The sequence below is a fragment of the Medicago truncatula genome, chromosome 2, assembly GCF_003473485.1.
Source record: "Medicago truncatula cultivar Jemalong A17 chromosome 2, MtrunA17r5.0-ANR, whole genome shotgun sequence".
Classification (NCBI taxonomy): Eukaryota; Viridiplantae; Streptophyta; class Magnoliopsida; order Fabales; family Fabaceae; genus Medicago; species Medicago truncatula.
The window spans coordinates 10,118,278-10,137,857 of record NC_053043.1 but is presented as its reverse complement, the minus strand read 5'-3'; the positions used below and the strand labels follow the sequence as shown (position 1 = coordinate 10,137,857).

General features: G+C 30.3%; 2 protein-coding genes across 2 annotated transcripts; both read right to left on the bottom strand.

The window, feature by feature from the left end:
• Positions 1-4,780: 4,780 nt before the first annotated feature.
• Positions 4,781-7,131, bottom strand: LOC11408728 (calcineurin B-like protein 2). The gene is made up of 8 exons (XM_003594292.2): positions 7,014-7,131; positions 6,635-6,717; positions 6,448-6,507; positions 6,195-6,303; positions 5,843-5,895; positions 5,630-5,710; positions 5,234-5,346; positions 4,781-4,860 (listed from the first exon to the last, which is right to left on the bottom strand). The coding sequence occupies exons 1-8, from the start codon at positions 7,129-7,131 to the stop codon at positions 4,803-4,805; spliced, it is 675 nt and encodes a 224-aa protein (XP_003594340.1). The 3' UTR covers positions 4,781-4,802.
• Positions 7,132-14,508: 7,377 nt separating this feature from the next.
• Positions 14,509-17,844, bottom strand: LOC11408727 (calcineurin B-like protein 3). The gene is given in 9 exon segments (XM_003594290.2): positions 14,509-14,721; positions 14,724-14,775; positions 15,321-15,433; positions 15,758-15,838; positions 16,069-16,121; positions 16,435-16,543; positions 16,691-16,750; positions 16,998-17,080; positions 17,712-17,844. Coding segments are annotated over 9 exon segments (714 nt in total). The 3' UTR covers positions 14,509-14,691.
• Positions 17,845-19,580: the final 1,736 nt, after the last annotated feature.

Here is a 19,580-nt window from a genome sequence, read left to right as displayed (position 1 = left end):
CTCTCAATTCAATATATTCGACTTTGCATTTATGATAATGGTAAATGCACAAATACTTGACAAAAGTACTTAAAATCATTTTTATCTCTCTTTCACTTATATATTTTTCTTAATGAGTGTGAAATGAGCAAAAGACTCACTTAATTTACGACGGAGATAATATCTCATTGATATAATATTATATAAAGTTATCATTGTGAATAATTGACATCCCAATAATGTTGACGCAGTCTTTAAAAAGACAATATTGACACATATCTTTCAACATAAAAAACACTAGGTCGACACAAAAAAAATCCACAAATCATTTATCTCATTTGATCTAATACTTCCTCTGGTACTATTTTTAAGAAATATTTAGGTCAACAAAAGTTAATGTATCTAGTCCAATTTTTTAACCAGATACATAAACTTTTATTGACTCAAATGTCTTTTATCAAAAGGACCAGGTAGTATTATGTAACAAAAGGGGAAAAAGTAAAAAAAAAAAGATGGGGGACCATTCCTAATGATGTTAGGACAAATAGTCCACCATTCTATATCATGAATGATGTGGCCATAGCTAGCAAGCTTCTCAACACTTGCTTCCTTCCCTAAATATGCGACTGCATTTGAATTGAATAGTCTTGATGAATTGGAGTCAATTGATCCATCTATTTATTGGACCCTAAAGAACATTCATCTTTGCTTTCTTGAGAGCATTGATAATTGAACTAAATTCTGCATATAAAGCTTTTGATTTCCAATGTTCATTGAAAAACAAGTGACAAAAGTTGCTTCAGTCCTTGAAGATAACACCAACCGCAGCTCGACAATGATTACCAATTGAAGCTCCATCAACGTTGATTTTTTCCAGCCAACTATAGGTTTTTGCCAGTTCACCTCAATAGTGAGACATTTTCCTAGGCTTGGCATACACCATCAAGTTTTCCACAATCTTTAGTTCCTGAAAGGATGGATAACTACAACTAGATGAGCTCGAGTAACTTAAGGTAATAGTGGGCATGATCGTTGCCTTTGCAGTGTGAATTTTGCATCTCTACTATTAAACCTCATGTCGTTCCTTGAAATCTGTATGACCCAGGTGTGAATGAAAGCAGAAAGAATAAAGTCATGGACCTTATTACTCCAAGAGAGATTGCAACATCTGAGAACTAAGTGAGGGATCAAAATTTATACAGAAAGGCCCATAAATGCATTTTCCATGTAGCATCGGCTGGGGAAACAAGTAGGAAATCAAGATTCCATCAACTTCTTCATCATCCATTCATGTGTAAATTCCTAATCTTGTTTCCATGTCTCTTTTAATTACGTGTGTAGCTAGATTTATTTGATCAGGTTCAATTAGATGAACTTCTTCCTAGATATTTGAACCATGTAATCCGTTGAGTACTTCCATATGCAATTGAATTCTTAGTATTATTTGGTTAATCTTTGTTCTTAATACTTTTTATTCATTTACGAATGTTCATGAATTAGTTTCGAGTGACTATTGACCCTAACTTTTGATACTTGACTAAGATTAATTGTTCGAATGGTAATAGTTTTAGAAATATCATATTATCGTATTTGTGACAAAGGATTTAACGTTCTAAGTAAAACCACATCCTTATATGGGTAACACAACACAACCCACCTAATATGTGAGGCGTTCCAAGTGAACATAAAAACCTATAATTTTCTATGAATAACACCATGCATCCCACATCCATACACGATGTGTTTAGTGTTAAACGCGAGGCGTTTTCAGTTTGAGATGTTTTTTTTAATCTATTTAAGCCCATCTTCAGTAAATTTCAAGGGTTATGGATTTATACATAGAGAAGGAGTTAGACTTCAATTTGAAGGCTAATAGTGGCAATTTTATGCCTTGGAAACCACATTGAAGATTCATACTATCATATTTTGAATGTTTAATTTCCTAAAATCTATTGTAATGTCTGCTACTACCATGAGTACTTAGTTTCCGTTAGATTGGATTGTAGATGAACCTCTTTAAATTTATGAGTTGGGCGCCTTCCAAAGTCTAGGTGTTTTTTTGGGAACTCCTCCTTGATCGGGTGCCTCTACTAAAAAATTTATTTTAGGAGAGGGTTGTCACAGTTCCGTTGGGCACGTCGTGTGTCTTCTATGTGGAGGTTATGGAATAAGTCAATCATTTGTTTGTCACATGTCATGTTGTCTCTAGGGAGTGGTACTGTGTTTGTAGGTGGTTAAGTTGAGAGTTAGTTTTAGCTAGGGGATTGATAGGTCTTTTATAGATCTTTGTGCCGTTTGGGGAGAGCGCTAGGTGAGGCTAGACTTTATTTTGGTATAACATTCAAATGTGTGGTATGCGCTAGGTGAGGCCATACCATTACAATGCACCTGAGAATCAAATTTTGCATCGTGTTCGGTTGGAATAGGTAGATTTCCATTCATGAACTTCAATTTGTTCTTGGCTAATAACACTCTCTTGATAGTTTTGCGCCAAATTGATAGTTTATTCAAGTGATAGGAGGAGAAACAAGGACAACTCCAAGATTTTAACCTGGATGCAAATAACAGGTGAAAAATGCATTGGGATAAGCATCACCGTTAGTAGAATTTTGAGAAAGAGAGATTGAATTGTTTAGATCATCCATGGAGATGATGAGCACGATGGGATTAAAGGGGAAGATTGAAAATATTCACTCATACCATATAGGGAAACGAAAGAAATTGATATATGAGAATCTATTATTGAATGGTTGATCATATAGGGAAACCAAAGAAATTGATAAACGATAATCTTTTATTTTACCGAATGCTTGATTAAAGATAAGTATAAGTAGAAGCATAAGTAATTTTATTGAATGCATGCTTGATTATATATGTGTATAAGTAGAAGCTTAAGTAATTTTATTGAATGCTTGATTAAAGATAAGCGCATAAGTAGAAGCAATTGTATATATACAAGGATGTATACAAGGATATAACCCTTCTTGGGGAGTCCAGGGAGCGACAATGTTCTAAATGTCCAGGACCACTAAGAGATTTATATACCACATCTCCACCCAAAATCTTAAGGCATTAGGTATATGGATCTCCTATCTTATATATCCAACATTTCTAGCCGATGTGAGATATAATCACTCACACTTGATTTCCAACAATAACCAATATAATTGGCGGGGAACAGGAAACCAACCAATAAACTACATAACTAATTCTAAGTAACTTTAACAAATTATGGTATTAACTTGTATTACAAGTAAGAAAGTCTAATATGATTTCACTCCTTTGTGGATGATGTCTAATTGGCCTATCTTTTTTTTTTTTTTTACTCCTTGGCTTAGTATTCTTCAATCCTCACGGAAGATTAAGAATGTGGTGCATTCCTTCTACGTCTATCTCAATTCATTTGTTCAATTATTCTATATTTGATTCATCCATCTCTTAATTCTTGTTTGATTTCTATTTTGAACTTGATTGTATGATTTCCTTTGGGTTTTGATTGTCTTGATTTTGCAATTTGGATCCTTTGGGTTCACCTTGTAGATAGATGTGAACTCTTGTATGGATCCGTGGAATTCTTTAATTCATGGATGGGATCATATCAATGACTGATCAGCAAGTAGGTTTAGAATCGATTGGAAGTTGACCAAAATTTATGTACAAGGTATCATTCCTTTCAATTATGATAGTTTTTGTTACGTTTTTAATTATTTTTTTAAGCAAGGATTTCTTCTATGAAAAGTGCTAGTAACATAACTTCTTTGTCGGTGTATTTTCTATGATTGAGTAAACTTTACGAAGATTGAGAAAAATTTACGAAGAAAGTAATCTAAGTTTGATGAATTTCATTCGATCATAAAAATAGTATTGGAGAGTATCTTTCTAATTAAGTTATAGAGGAGAGAAGATTAAAAATAAAACGATAAAGTCCATAAAACCAAGTCATGGATTTTTTTTAGGAGAAAATCCAATTCGTTAAATTGAAGAGGTTTTTTTTTTTTTTTTTTTTTTTTCTTTCTTCAATTTCTCTTTAGATATTTAGCAATAATGCTCACATATATACACATAAAACACATGGAACATAGTTAATTGCCGTTCAGATACATTTTAAATTGGAATTTCTCTTTAGACATTTTTTTTTTGTGGTGTCCAGGGTTCGAACCCTGAAACTTGCATATATTATGCATTGTCCTTACCAACTTAGCTAAGTTCACGGGGACTTCTCTTTAGGCATCTAGTAATTGTTCACGAACACCTAGTAATTGGTTAAAAGAAATATTATATTCACTTAGTCACAAGAATACAACTTTTTTCAGTTGAGCAAATTTATAAAAGCAACAAACAATGCCAATACAAAGCTTTTTGTTGCATTTTAAAATTAAAAGTGTTTGGATTTATAAATAAAATTACAATTTTTATGATAACTATATTTTTCATAAAACCTTTAGAAAACTACATTGTAATGCCTTCCTAAAAAGTTAGAAATAATAACTTATGATTTTATAGTATATATATATATATATAAAAAAAAAAAAAAAACTTATGAAAAGATGCAGTAGACGCAACTACAATTATTTTGAATCCTGGCTAGAATAACCCTTAACCATACTTCTAAATTTCAAAGGGTTAAAAAATAACCTTATCATAGTTTACTTGAGCCATTCAAAAACCATAATGTCAAATAAAGTTATATCCAAAACACCCCAATTCTAATTCTGAAACACCTAAATATTCTAGGGAATGCAACATTCATCTTAACCAAATCCTTCATGCAGAACTCATAAGCAGCCAAGAAACATCATTCTGACATAGAAAATGCAGTTACTTCAATTATCATCAACTTGCGTGTGAAATATGAAACTGGGAAATGCAGTTGTGATTTCTCTGCAAAAAAAATAAAACAGTTTGCGAGAGGTTAGATGCTAGGGCATGGTAACAAAATCCTAATCATTGTTCAATTAAACATGTTTCCAATTCCTTGAGATACAAAATATAGATATATTCAAGATGCTAACTACGGCAAAATCAAAGTCATTATTCAGGCTTGTATATTAACTACATAGTCCAATACTCCATCTCTAGATAATATTTTCTAACCATATGATACATGACTAGGGAATGTTTATTTATTTATTTATTTTTTTCTTTTTTCAATTTTAACTTTACCCTTGATAGTATATACTTGCAAGGCTTTCATCCCTGATTGACCAGAATAGCAAAATTGAAATGGTGTTAATAGCAACAAGAAGAAACTCACGTGAGATAGGGAAGAGTCATATTTGTCAGAAGGGATGGCTGCTGCATGGCAAGGTTCTTCCATTCTTCTTTGTCAATCTTCCCATCATGATTTGTGTCCACTTCCTCAAATGTCTGAAACATCAAGTCAAGATTATGATAGTACAAAAATGATTTTAGCTTGTCATAATCATCAAGTAAAAATGTACATAATTTGCATATAACTTGCATGCTTGTTAATCTTTCTTTTCTTTCTATACACTATCAAGAAGAGTGAAAAGGAAAATAAATTATGCAGAAATAAATAACTTGACATAAAAAGGAAGTAACAGAACTTATTAATTTCTCAATTTACCTAGACTTGTGAACAAAATAAGATTTGGCATACGTATATATTGTTATCAGATAAATAAATCACCTTGTCAATGATGCCATTAATCATTTCATCTGAAAGTTCCATGTCAGATTCAGATAGAGTAGCTACCACCAATTGCTTTAACTATACATAAAATAAAAAATTATTAGCATGTAATGGAAATTACAAAAACTTGACCTATAAATCTAAAACAAGATTTAGATTGTTCATTAATGCATTGATTACTCAACACTATATAAAAATAAATTAAATTACCTCATCCCTCTCAATATATCCTTGCTGTTTGAGATCATACACTCTGAATAAAACTGTAATAAAGGAAAGTTAGGAGATCACAACAACCATATGAATTAGGATTTGGATTCCACGCAGTTAATACACGACGGTGACACAATTATGATCTTGGCCTTCAGATCTCAAATCAATGGTAAAGATTATATAAAAATAATTTAGTGAAGGTGTAATGAGAACTGACCAAATCTCAAATCAATGACCGAGATCAATTAACACATGTAATTGCGTGCTTTTCTAACTCCATGGGATCCATGTCCAAAAAATTGTTTGCTAGAAGATGCTAAAGTGTTGAACAAATATTTGTAACACTTACATTCAATCTTATCATCAATTGGTGCAATTGGATGGAAAACAGACAGAGCAGATGCAAACTCTTTGAAATCGAGTGCTCCATGTGAATTTGTGTCAAACATGTCAAACACCTGCATAATTTGAAAATAATAACAAACAAATTTTTACCTATGTTCATATCATATGTATATAGCATGTAATATTTTTCTCATTTTTACTTGGGAAGAAAGGTAAAAAAGTTGCAAACAAAATCACGAGTGAAAGCTTTTACATACCCTCTCTGCAAACAGACTTCGTTTGTTGCTTGTCTTAAATAAGGCCAATTGAAATTCTTCCTGTCATATAATTATAAGACACTTTTGATTATACTGATCAGCTAGAACGAATACCATTACTCCAAAAAGTTGAACAAAAATATCAAAAATGGCGTAGAATCATTGAGCATGAGATGAGATTATTAACCTTAGTGATCAGTCCATCGTCAACAACTGCACTGCTGATCTTCTTAAATAGTTCGTACAATGCTTCAACCTCGCTTACAGTAACTGCATTGATGCTAAAACAAGTTACGTCTATTCAAGCCCTAACTAGCAGCTTAGTAATTGAAAATGGTAAAATCATATAGTAGGATACAGATTCATTTCTACTAACAGTTTCCTAGAATCCTATTGGTAAAATGATAGTATGATACAAACACCAAGAAGAAGAAAAAACACTGCTATTGCTTAACAGAATTTGAATGAACCACTATTTTCCGAGATTGGAAACACTGCTATTTGCATCCCTAAAAACTTCCTAATATCATAAAATGGAAATAAATATGGCAATGATCATAACATACAAACTGATTCTCTGGAAATTGCTTCTGGATTTTTTAAACCACTAGGCGGCCGCTTCGACACTTCGGTATTACACCAATTTGCCACAGCATGCCACAGTTGTTTAAAGCAACATGTCATCTTCTTCTCCAAATATCAGCAAACTCAATACCTGAAACTCCCAAACACCAAGAAAAAAACTAGTAAAGCTAATTAAATGTGCAAATATAAAGAAAAGAAAAATTCAAATTTGCTGAAATACAAGGGATGCTAAAACACATATACAAAACAGATATAGAAGTCCATAACATTTTAGTTCAAGTGTTCCTTTCCTCAATGCATATGCAACCATTAAGGAAGCCACACTGCTACCTCTATCACCATATGAATTGAGTATGAAATGAAGCATATAAATTTCATAATTCTTCAAGCAAATTAATAATGCAACAAAAGTAAGACCATGTGATATACTGAATATCAATAAATCAAAAATAATTCAGAAAATATTTTTATTTTTACTAAAATAATTGGGAAAATCCTCCTGTTCAACTATCCGGAAAGTTATAAATCAAAACATCTACTTAGTGTGTCATTCATCATTACTCAAAAATTTAACAAGTCGAAATACCCTATCCGATCATTAGTTACTAGCATTGTTATAAACTTGTTTTTTTAGGGGAGAACTGTTTTTATTTTTACCAAAGGGGGGAGAAATGTTATGAACCTATTCTGTAGTAAAAAACGGTGTAATAGTACTGAAGCACTGTTTAAACTTTTAAGTGTAATTTCATCACATCTAAAATGGTTGTTCAAATATCATTTCTCCTCCTAATTACTACTCGAAATGAAAAATGAGCAAAGAGCTGGTTGAAAGATTGATGTATCTTGTTAAAAATTTAGTCCACATTCAACAGCTTTTCAACTATTTTTTTACTTCTAAGGAGTATAATATTATATTAGTTGTCCAATATTATACTCCTTAGAAGAAAAAAAATAGTTGGAAAATTGTTGAATGTGGACTAAATTTTTAACTAGATACATCAATTTTTCAACGAGCTCTTTGCTCATTTTTCATTTCGAGTAGTAATTAGGAGAATAAATGATATTTGAACAACCATTTTAGAAGTGATGAAATTACATTTAAAAGTTAGAACAGTGTGCTTTAGTACTATTACACCGTTTTTTACTACAGAATAGGTTCATAACAATTCTCCTCTAAAAAAACAAAGTTTATAACAATTCTAGTGAGAGCAAATGTCCTCGATGTCATCAATGTAGATCTGACGATAGTGCTGAATCTTAAAGAAGTAAAAAATGGCAAGACCATGCAATATTAATCATATTTGTATTTGATTGCATGCAGTTGGTCATATCTAGACCGTCTCCTTACGATTAAACGTCCCCCTATTTCAAGTCACGTTTTTAATTGTTTTGAAATATAAATTTTGAACTTAAAATATTGATCGTTGATCTTGATCAGATGGTCTAGATCTGACTGCAGTGCAGTCACATTCTCTCGACTGCACACAAAATTGATCCAAATTAAGCTGATTAAAGAAAGAGCAGGATGTTGGTTAACTTCGATTTGTTCCATCTTTGATTGAACAGACAAAGTTGGGCAATTTTCAACTAAATCTCCAAATTAATTAAAAAAACATAAAAAAATGAAAATAATTTGCATGAAAGCAGTGTATAGATGAATTATAAAAGTGGAGAGGAGTGAGGTTTACCATTCAGAAAAGCAGAGAAATGATAAGCTGGAGTGTCCTAGGTAATTTAGCATGAAATGAAACAAATGAAGAAGAGTTTTGGTTTATATATGATATATAAAATATATCACATAAAATTATATCTACATATACTAGGAGAAAATGGGGATTTTTTTTTTTTTTTGAGTAATTGCAAAATTAAATATCACCAAAAAGCATAAAAAAAATGATATAAATGTATTTAAAAAATAGGTGAGGTAAAATAATGGAAATAAGGATATAGATGGGAATATAAAAAAGGGAAAAATAAATACTTTTGAGGAGAATTTGGAAAGAACCAAACTTTAAAGACAAAAACAACATCGTCATATATGACAGAAATGTTTCACTGTCACTCACAAAAATTAAAAGACAAAAACTTTTTTTTTTTTGAAAAAAAAATTAAAAGACAAAAAAAACATTATTATATAGAGCAATGATATTTGAACAACCATTTTTAACAACTTTATCTCTCATACTCATATTATCTTTTTACTCTCTCTCTGTTGCTTTAGTTTTTATAGCAATATCTCATTTCCTTTATAAAATTTTAGTTGTCACATATATGAATGTTCAAATAATACAATTATATACTAGGACTTATGCTTCACTGTCTATCACTAACGAGTAATAGTTGATTTCAGTTTTTTAAGGTGATTGCACTTGAATTTTGTGCCATCATAGACTCTATGAATTCTTTTTTTTTTGACAAAAAATTCTTGTAATCAACATATCATATGATTTGATTTTAAGTTTTCTTTAAATTTGATTTATCGAGTTCAAAATGAAATTCACCCCACATTAATTCAATATTCAGTCATTGGTTGTTTGGAATGAAAGAAATAATAGATTGTTTGTCAACACAGCTAATACAACAGAGCAACTTCTTGAGAAGGTTAAGATTACATCTCTCAAATGGTTGAAAGCAAAAAATGTGTGCTTTCCTTTTGGTTATCATTTATGGCGGCAGCGTCCCCTTGCTTGTTTAGGGATTGGCTGATGTATGATGTATTTTTCGTTCATATCTTTTGTGGTTTGATTGGAACTATTTTGTAACTTTGTTTTGTCTCCTTTGGCACTCCTTGTGCTAGGGAACAAAACTCTTTATTAATATATCTCATTTTAGCTTGTTCAAAAAAAAAATATTCAGTCATTGGCTTCAAACTAATACTTTATAATGAATGAAATCTTTGATGGGAGAAATTCAAATTTGATGGTGCATGGAAATCTTCTCTATTTTCAGCTTTTCACTTTTTATTGTTATAGAATATTATTTTGTTTTTGTATGCTGTTTTAATTTAAATCAACAAAATCTAATAAAATTAGTTTTATTCAAATCTTCAAGAGGAAAAAAAAACTGTATAGAAAAGGGAAGGGAATTTTTTCTAATTAAAAGTATAAGAATGTAAAGTGGTTTCAAAAGTATACTGATTCAGAATGAAAATAACTTTTATTTTTGCATCAAATATTTATTTTGAGCAAACATTAATATTATTTCTAATTACTTTGATAGTAAAATTAAAGGAAATTCTGCATAAAGTCTTTGAAACATTTAGTGTTTTAGTATTTAATTAATTAAAATATTATAATAATTTAGTATTTATTAAAATAATAATTTAAAGAATTCAATATATATTATCCTACAACTTTTACATTTAAAATAATAAGCATTGAAAAATTAATATTCATAGAAATTAAATTCTTGAATTTGATCCAAAAAAAAGTCATGTATTTTTTTTTGGTATAAACCAATGGCGAATTCTCCCATGCCGTTGTATATTTTCCGGCTTTAAATCCGTCATTTTAGAAAATGATTTTTTTTAAAGGAATTTTAGAAAATGAATTAAAATTCAATTTAAATGTTATATTTTTCAAAATTTCTCAAAAGGAAAACTAAGAATGAAATGAAATAACGCCAACTACATTTTTTTTGTCAAGTAGCCTAGTGGCTGGAGCTTACACATTTTAAATATAGAATAAGTGAGTTGTCCGGGGTTCAAACCCCGACCTTTGCATATATTATGCATTGTCTCTACCAATTGAGTTAAGCTCACAGGGACCACGCTAACTACCTTTTTGGATGCTCATAAAACCATTTTTAACATTTATATTGCATATTATGGTTAACTACATAAAAAATATCTACAAATCGTAAATATTTATTAAAATTTTGTATTTAACATCTTAAATATGATTTAATTAAATTGGGAAGTTTCCAAAAAAAATTAAAATTTTAATGAAGTTTTTTTTATTAAATATTAAAGAAATAAAGTCTAATACTCTCGTTGATCTAATACTCCCTCTGGTTAAGAAATCGTAAAGTGATTTTAAGAGGAAAAAAATAGTTAGTGTTATTTTAATTCATTTTTAGTTTTCGTTCAAAGATGTTTTTTTAATCATAAAGTGTTTCTCAAAAATGACGGATTTAAATCCGTTTTTTTTTGCGACGACATCATAGAAGTTTATAACCTGTAGTATCCTTTGCGCACAACTACAATGATTATTATAATAATCTAATTAATTCTCCAATCTTTAATTAATAATGCATGTATTCATTTTCACTGCAAGCTTTGCCTTAAAATATCGAATTTCAATATGTTTGAATGCCAGACCCGGACCAGAAAATACAATATTGTATATATGAAAAAAATATTAAATAAAATATAAATTAGTCCATATAATTTTTCACAATGGTCCCTATGATTTTGTATATTGGTTCTTGTATTACTCTATATAATTTGAATCTTAAATTGATCCTTATATTTCTATCAATTTTTTCACATTGGTCCCTATAGATTTCAAATTTTGCAAATTGGTCTTAAATTGAATCTTACCTATACTTTTTTTTTTTCTTCCAAAATTTCCATAACAGAGCCTATATGACTCATGATTTTAAATTATAATACGGGATTTAACAAATAAGGTCTTGAGTCGTGTTATGTTGGGATGTGTCTGGTGAGTGTGTTTATCTTTTTTTTTTTTTCTTTTTTTTTTATTTGTTTCAAATTTTCATTATTTTGTACATAAGAAAGGTTTTGGGTGGGAAGGCTAAGTTTTTTTTTTTTGTTTCCAAATTTTCCTTATTTTGTATATGCAAACACACATTAAAGATTCCTTAAAAGGTATGAAGGGACGTCGAAAAGGTTTTGAAGATTCTAGCATGAACCATTATCTAGATTCTAGATCCATTATCCCACCGGTTAAAATACGCTGTCTTTGACTTCCATCACTAGGGATGGGAATAGGCTAGGGTAGCCTACGGCCTAGTCTACGGCCTAGTCTACGACAGAGTAGGTTAGGCTAAATTTTTTTGTTAAATAGAGAAGGTCTAGTTTTTTTAGAAGTCTATTTAGCTTAAAAGGCTAGACCAGAAGCCATTCAAAAAATCTCTTAAACCTATTAGTTCGGCTTATTTAAATAAATCTGAATAATATTATTTATTAAAATCTTATATTTTGTACTTTGAATTAAAATATAAATTTGTTAACTTTTTCAATTATTTAAACTTATTAGTATACATTAATTTTTCGCATATATAAATGTATTATTATAAACTAGAATTGAAATATGATACAATATATAGTCAAATCCCGTAAAAAAATACCATGTTGACTATCAAAAGATATTTTAATCTAATTGATCTATTAATTCGCTAGTCTATTTAAACTTATATCACATTGTTTATTTAAAGAAGTTCATATGATATAGGAGCATCCTTCTTGATTTGGATGCTCCTAGAGAGGGCCGTCCCTGTAAAATCTGAGACTCGGCTCTCTTAAAAAAATTGGCCCCTAAACAAATACAATTTTTTTTGTAAAATAGAGAAAAAAAAACTAGTGTAATGGTGAAAAATAATAAAATGTGAACAAATGCCATCACTAGGAATCAAACCGCAGTCAACACGCATAACACTACTAGCGTGTTTTACCATTAGGCCACACCTTTCACCGATGTTAAATTCACAATGCTACAAGTATATATAAACATTTTTTGTGCATTATATATAAATAAAAAATAATAATAAAAATTAGACCCCAAAATTGGGAAGACCCAGCTCTATAGAGTTGTTTGCACCTCCCAGGGACGGCCCTGCTCCTAGATGTAGGTGGTTAACAAATACCTTGTATTATTCCCCTAAAAGAAAATACCTTGTATTTTTTCCTTCTTGCACTTTACTTTAAGTTTTTTTTTTTTGTGTTGTTGCGAACATTACATTCGACATTTCTGGTATCCTAACAGCGTATACAACATGCAGAGAAAATGAGCTTAATTTTTTGATAGACAGCTTAATCTTTTGATGATATATATTTTTTTCTTCCACATATATATATATATATATATATATATTAATGCCTTCCTGAGAAGTTAGAAGAGAAATGCCTTACAAAACAACCACAATAGACGCAGAAACAACAATTACTTACACCTCTTGAAATAAAATAAAAACAATTACTTACACCTTTTTTTATAATAAGAACAATTTCTTACACCTGCTATATTTCGAATCTTTGACCATATTGTTTGTCTAGCCTACGCCAAATCAATATCAAATCAAGTTTTTTTTTTTTGTTTGTTTGTTAAATAGCGAACGGCTGAAGGGTAAGAAATTTTTAGAAGACTTTTGAACTAAAAATGTCAGGTTTCATGCCATAAAGAAAAAAGATTTTTAAAGTTATTAAACTTACATCTTGCAAAACCTAACTCTATCCAACCTATTACAGCCATTATTATGGGGGATTCTCCTATGAATCAAAATGTTAAAAAAAAATGTTATCAGTTTACTTGAGCAATGAATAAATTACATCCCCCTCTCTAGAGAGATGCTACTTTTACATTCCCCTTCCCTTCTATTTTGAAACACACATTATCCTCCTTGAAAGATGATTTTTGATCCATTTTTTTATTCTTCCGTTAGCGGGAAGTTAAGCACCGTTAAATAAATTTAGTATTACTAAAATAGCCTTTATCAACAACTCTCTGTCATTGCTTTTTCTCTTTCCTTATGTAAATCATTTATATAATTTCAAATGTATGTAAACAAAATTAAATCTGATTACATTTATTTATTTCTCTTATATTTGTGCAGGAAATAAAAGTGGAGGAGGAAGTCTTGAGAGAAGCCTTAAGGAGGAAACTTATCATTGTTTCTATTTTGTTCATCGCTATTTTTAGTTGACTATAACAACATATTTAGAACTTTATCCATTTTACTTAACCTAATAATCTGATTCTTTAAATATTAATCTATTTTTTGACATATTAATGTGAGTGAATACAAGGACATATAATATCATGAATGAAATACCTGATGCATCGATCTCTATCATGCTCCCAAAAACAAGATTTATAGATTCATAAAATTTGATCCTAAGAATTAATAGATTCAGTCGATTAATAAAAAGAGAAAGGACAAAAAGGAAAAGGCAAAGTCAAAGAAGGAAGAAAATGGGCATAAAAAAATAACACCAGCCACCAGATTAGTAAGAAACGTTAAAGAATAAGGGTTAGGGCTTGCCATAGGTAGAAGAAGGTAGTGAAATGAAGAGTAAAATATTAGACTTAAAAAAAGGATATTATTGTCAATCTAAACTTATTAAATAATATTTTTTTTAAGAAAACTTCTTTAACAGTGTTAAGTTAAATGGACTAAGTTGTATAATTAATCATAAGAGAGGAGGGGAGTGTAATATCATAATCTCTCCAGGGAGGGGGTGTAATTTCCTCATTCACAAACCATATTGTCAAATAAATTCATTTCTAAAACCCACTAGTTCAAATTCTGAAATACTTTGATATTCTAGGTTGAAGTTAATCCAACCAACTTATCCAATGGATAAACCTTACATACCCAAAAAGGCAATGCGAAATTCAGTTAAATGAAAATATATACAGAAGTTCATAAATCCATTTTAACCAATTCCTTCATGCCAAACTCATAAGCAGCCAAGAAACATCAATCTGACAGAAGATGCAGTTGCTTCAATCATCATCAACTTGAGTATGGAATATGAAACTAGGAAATGTGGTTGTGATTTCTCTGCAAACAAACAATTTGAGAGATGTTAGATTGTAAAGCTTGGTAACAAAATGCTAATCGATGTTTAATTAAACATCCATTTCACCAAAAATAGATTAGGATTGAGAAACATGCTTCCAATTTCTTGAGAAACAAAATATAGATATACTCAAGATGCTAACTATGAAAAAATCAAAGTCATTGATTAGGATTTAGGCTTGTATATTAACTACATAATCCAATATCCTCATTAGTTTTAACGCGACTATATTCTCAGGTATGAATTCAAACCCAAGACTTCTAGTTAAGCAGGAAGAGATTCAAATCATCTCATTAAAGTGCTCTTTGGTGAGTTGGTAGTTTTTTTGACAAATAGAAAGGGGCATATACATAAGGGCATGCCGCTAAAAGAAAGAAAAGGTTTGCGGAATAACCACAGCTGCAATTGTGACCACATTTTTAAAGCATGGTATGCACATTCTAATATATAATAGCAAGACTTCCATCCCTGGTTGACAAGAAATGCAAAATTGAAATGGTGTTAATAGCAACAAGAAGAAACTCACGTGAGATAGGGAAGAGTCATATTTTTCAAAAGCGATGTTTGCTGCATAGCAAGGTTCTTCCATTCTTCTCTGTCAATCTTCCCATCATGATTTGTGTCCACTTCCTCAAACGTCTGAAACATCATTGATAATGTTAGCAATAGCTCTATAGACAAGATTATAATATTGCAATAATGATTCTGGCTTGTCCTAATCATCAAGTAGTCAACATTAATTTAAATAATTTGCATATAAGTTGCATATGTTGGTTAATGTTTTTTTTCCGTTCAATAGATTATCAAGAAGAGTGAAAAGAAAAATAAAATGTGTAGATTAACTAACATAAAAATAAAGAAAACCTATTAATTAATTTCACAATTTACCTAGACTTGTGGAATGTGAACATAATAAGATTCGACATACATATAGACTATAGTGTTATCAGATAGATAAATCACCTTGTCCATGATGCTATTAAGCATTTCTTCTGTAAGTCTCATGCCAAATTCCGATAGAGTAGCTACCACCATTTGTTTCAACTATACACAAGATTTGAATTACAAGTGTTATATCAGATGCATATCGATATTAGAAGCATGTTTGTGTAGAGTAACTCCAAGGAAGCAAAGACACAATTACAAAAACTTGACCTATATGAATCTAAAACAAGATTTTAGATATGCATTGATTGATAGTTAATGTTGAAGGTGAATGGTTGCAAACTCCATTTATTCAACATCATATAAAAAGAAATTAAATTACAAATTACCCGTTCTCTGTCTATATATCCTTGCTGTTTAAGATCATACAGTCTGAATAAAACTGTAATAAGGGAAAGTTAATTAGGAACTAACGACAAGCATATGAACTAGGCTTTGGATTCCATGCAGTTAATGTGTGACACTGTTATTGATCTCGGCTTTCAGATCTCAAATCAACAATGGTAAATATTATTTAAAAATAACATTGTAAAGTTGTAATGTGAACCGACCAATCTTAAACTAATGGGTGAGATCAATTAACACACGTAACAGCTCTTTTCTAACTGCATGGAATCCAGGTCCAAAAAGAATTTCCTTTCTAATATAAAAAGTTGTTGTCTAAGATTTGAAGTCTTAATATTTGTCACACTTACAATCAATCTTATCATCAATTGGTGCAATTGGATGGAAAATAGACAGAGCAGATGCAAACTCTTTGAAATCGAGTACTCCATGGGAATTTGTGTCAAACATGTCAAACACCTACATAATTTGAAAAGAATAACAAGCAAATATTTACCAGTGTTCATATCATATGTATGTAGCATGTAATATTATTTTCTATTTTACTTGGGAAGAAAGGTACGTAATAAGTTGCAAACAAAATCACGAGTGAAAGCTTTTAAGTACCCTCTCTGCAAACAGACTTCGTTTGTTGCTTGTCTTGAATAAGGCCAACTGAAATTCTTCCTGTAATATAATTATAAGACACTTTTGATTATACTAATCAGCTAGAATGAATACCATTACCAAAAAGTTGAACAAACAATATTATAAAACAGGTTTAAATATCTTTCATTCTTTTATTTTTGAAACAAGAAATATCTTTTTTCCAGAAACTAAAAGTGAAAAATGGTATGTTTGCATGCCAAAAACGATAAATGGCCCTAAAACAAAATACTTGTAGAACCATTGATCATGATATGAGATGACTAACCTTAGTGATCAGTCCATCGTCAACAACTCCACTGCTAATCTTCTTAAATAGTTCGTACAATGCTTCAACCTCGCTTACACTAACTGCATTGATGCTAAAACAAGTTACTTCTGTTCAAGCCCTAACTAGAAGCTTAGTAAATTGAAAATGGTAAAATCATATAGTATGATACAGGTTCATTTCTACCTACCAGTTTCCTAAAATCCTATTGGTAAAATGATAGTATGAAAATCAAAACAGAAAAATAAGCAACTAGATTCAAAGCACAAACATATAGGATTGTGCTTTGAATTTGAATTTGAATATATGCTAAAATGATATCTGTTGCTTATTAAATTCTGTTTGTGCTTTGAATCTAGTTGCTAAAATCATATCTGTTGATAATCGGAACAAATTCAATATATGCTAATTCAAAACAGCTATCAACGAAGTTCATATATAAATGATTGGATTGTCTATTTAACAATGTTGTTAAATAGTGATGCTGTAGTGTTGTAGAGTAGCAGAATTCGAACAAATCACTATTTTTCCTTGATATGCTGCTATTTAGTATTAAATGTTTTCAAATAGCGGCGCTATAGCACTATTGCATATAGCAGAATTTGAATGAAACACTATTTCCGCTATCTGCGATAGATAACACTGCAATTTGCATCCCTCCAAAGTTCTTAATATCATAAAATGGAAAGTAATATGGCAATGATCATAACATACAAACTGTTATTCTTGAAATTTCTTCTGGATTTTCTAAACCACTAGGAGGTGGCTTTGAGCCTGATACTTTGCTATAACACCAATTTACCACACCAACGCACAAATTTTTCAATCCGTCTAAGCAACGCAACATCTTGTTCTCCAGCACATATCAACAAACTACGTAACTGAAACTCCCAAACACCAAGAGAAAATACAATCATAGATTATAAAGAAAAGAAAACATATATACAAAACATAGATTATAACATCTATATTACTTAATACAATCAATATGACACAAACACTAGGATCTATACTTGATCAATACTTGCATAGAATAAAGAAGAAAAACTCCAATAACTATTGAACTTTATAAAGAACTTAAATTTCTTGACCAAAATAAACCAAACATGCAGAACATAAAAATTTGCATAACCAAAGTGAATAACTATATAACAACCAGACATTGAGTTGACGACTTTAAAATGTTCGAGTCCAGACAAAACCACGATCAAACTATTCAAGGAAACGCCGTAAGCATTGTTCGTTCACAGTTCAACTAGTTGAACCATCCGATTCAATTCGGTTTTAATACATTCCTCCTTATTCATGGACATGTAGCAAACCTTTCAGTTTATGTAAATGTGGCAATCATGTTACATGTACTAGACATGTTTTGAATTGAATTCAACTTATATAAGAATTTACAGAAAATCCAAATTGTGATCACATGCACGTTATTAAATATATATAGTTTTGGTGAATGTTTGTTTGTTTACCTTTAAATAGAAAGACACAAGAAAAAAGATTAAATTGCATTCCGCTTTTGCTACATTGTGATCATGATGATAAAAATTTTAATTTCTTGTTATGACTTCCAGAATGAAGAAATTTTAATGTGGGTGGATGCTTGAATATTAGCATAGCATTTTGCTACTGATCTCATTGTTTCAAGTAGAGTACCAAATCATGTGGGGTTGTATATAAATTGGGTAGACTCATGTATGAGTAACAACTAATAATGAATAATTTTAGCGGAATGTGCTAGACTCCCACAACTTAGCGAACAATGTTCTTGACAAAAAAAATGTTCTTTGTTATATCTAATGGATTGAATCTATGAAATAAAATAAAATGATAATAATAATAATTTTAATAATGATGAGTTTTAAAAATTTTCTAACCTGCCGTAATTCAGATTTTCGACCTCCCATACTTAAGTCAGACACAAATCTAGTTTTTTTCATACCGGTTGGACTAGCCAACTATAGTATAGAAATTGAATTTAGGTTATTTTCATTGGGATTTATTCCTAAAATACTTGATAGCAAAATTTAATTTCTATTTCTAACTTTATAGCACCACCTCTATTTTGATACGTAACAAAAAGTTGTACATATGAAACCTTTTTCTCGTAATTTATTCCCAGTTCCCACTAATCACCAAGTTCACAAAAATACTAATTTCAACATCTTAAGCACGCATTCATAAAAAAAATGTTAGAGCAATAAATAAAAAAGGTGACAGATAAGTATTGAAGGCAAATTAAGCTGACAAACAATCAATAATGTTGTGTGATCATCACTTAGACTGATCAAGACAAGAAGCACAGAGAAAGATATATAAACGATATAAAAATCCGTAACATTTTAGTTCAAGTGTTCCCTTTTCTCAGTTTCTGAGGATAAACATCTATATACTTATATTAAAAGAAATGTCCTTTGAATTTACCATTTTGCCCCTATTAGGGGCAATTTGATAAATTACTAATTGGTTGAGTTTTTTTTTTAAAGGTTGCATATGAATTTTCATTTTTGCCCCTAACCAATTTTTTTAATTATTTTCTAATTTTTATATTTTTAATAACTTTTAATTATTTTCCAATTT

What these genes read in the sequence shown, in the direction of transcription:
- LOC11408728 (XM_003594292.2), bottom strand. Translation starts at nt 7,131, where the DNA reads ATGACATGTTGCTTTAAACAACTGTGGCATGCTGTGGCAAATTGGTGT. An exon ending in AATTTCCAGAGAATCAGTTT is followed by an intron (nt 6,718 to 7,013) that starts GTATGTTATGAT and finishes GCATCAATGCAG; the next exon opens with TTACTGTAAGCGAGGTTGAA. An exon ending in ATGACTCTTCCCTATCTCAC is followed by an intron (nt 4,861 to 5,233) that starts GTGAGTTTCTTC and finishes TTTTTTTTGCAG; the next exon opens with AGAAATCACAACTGCATTTC.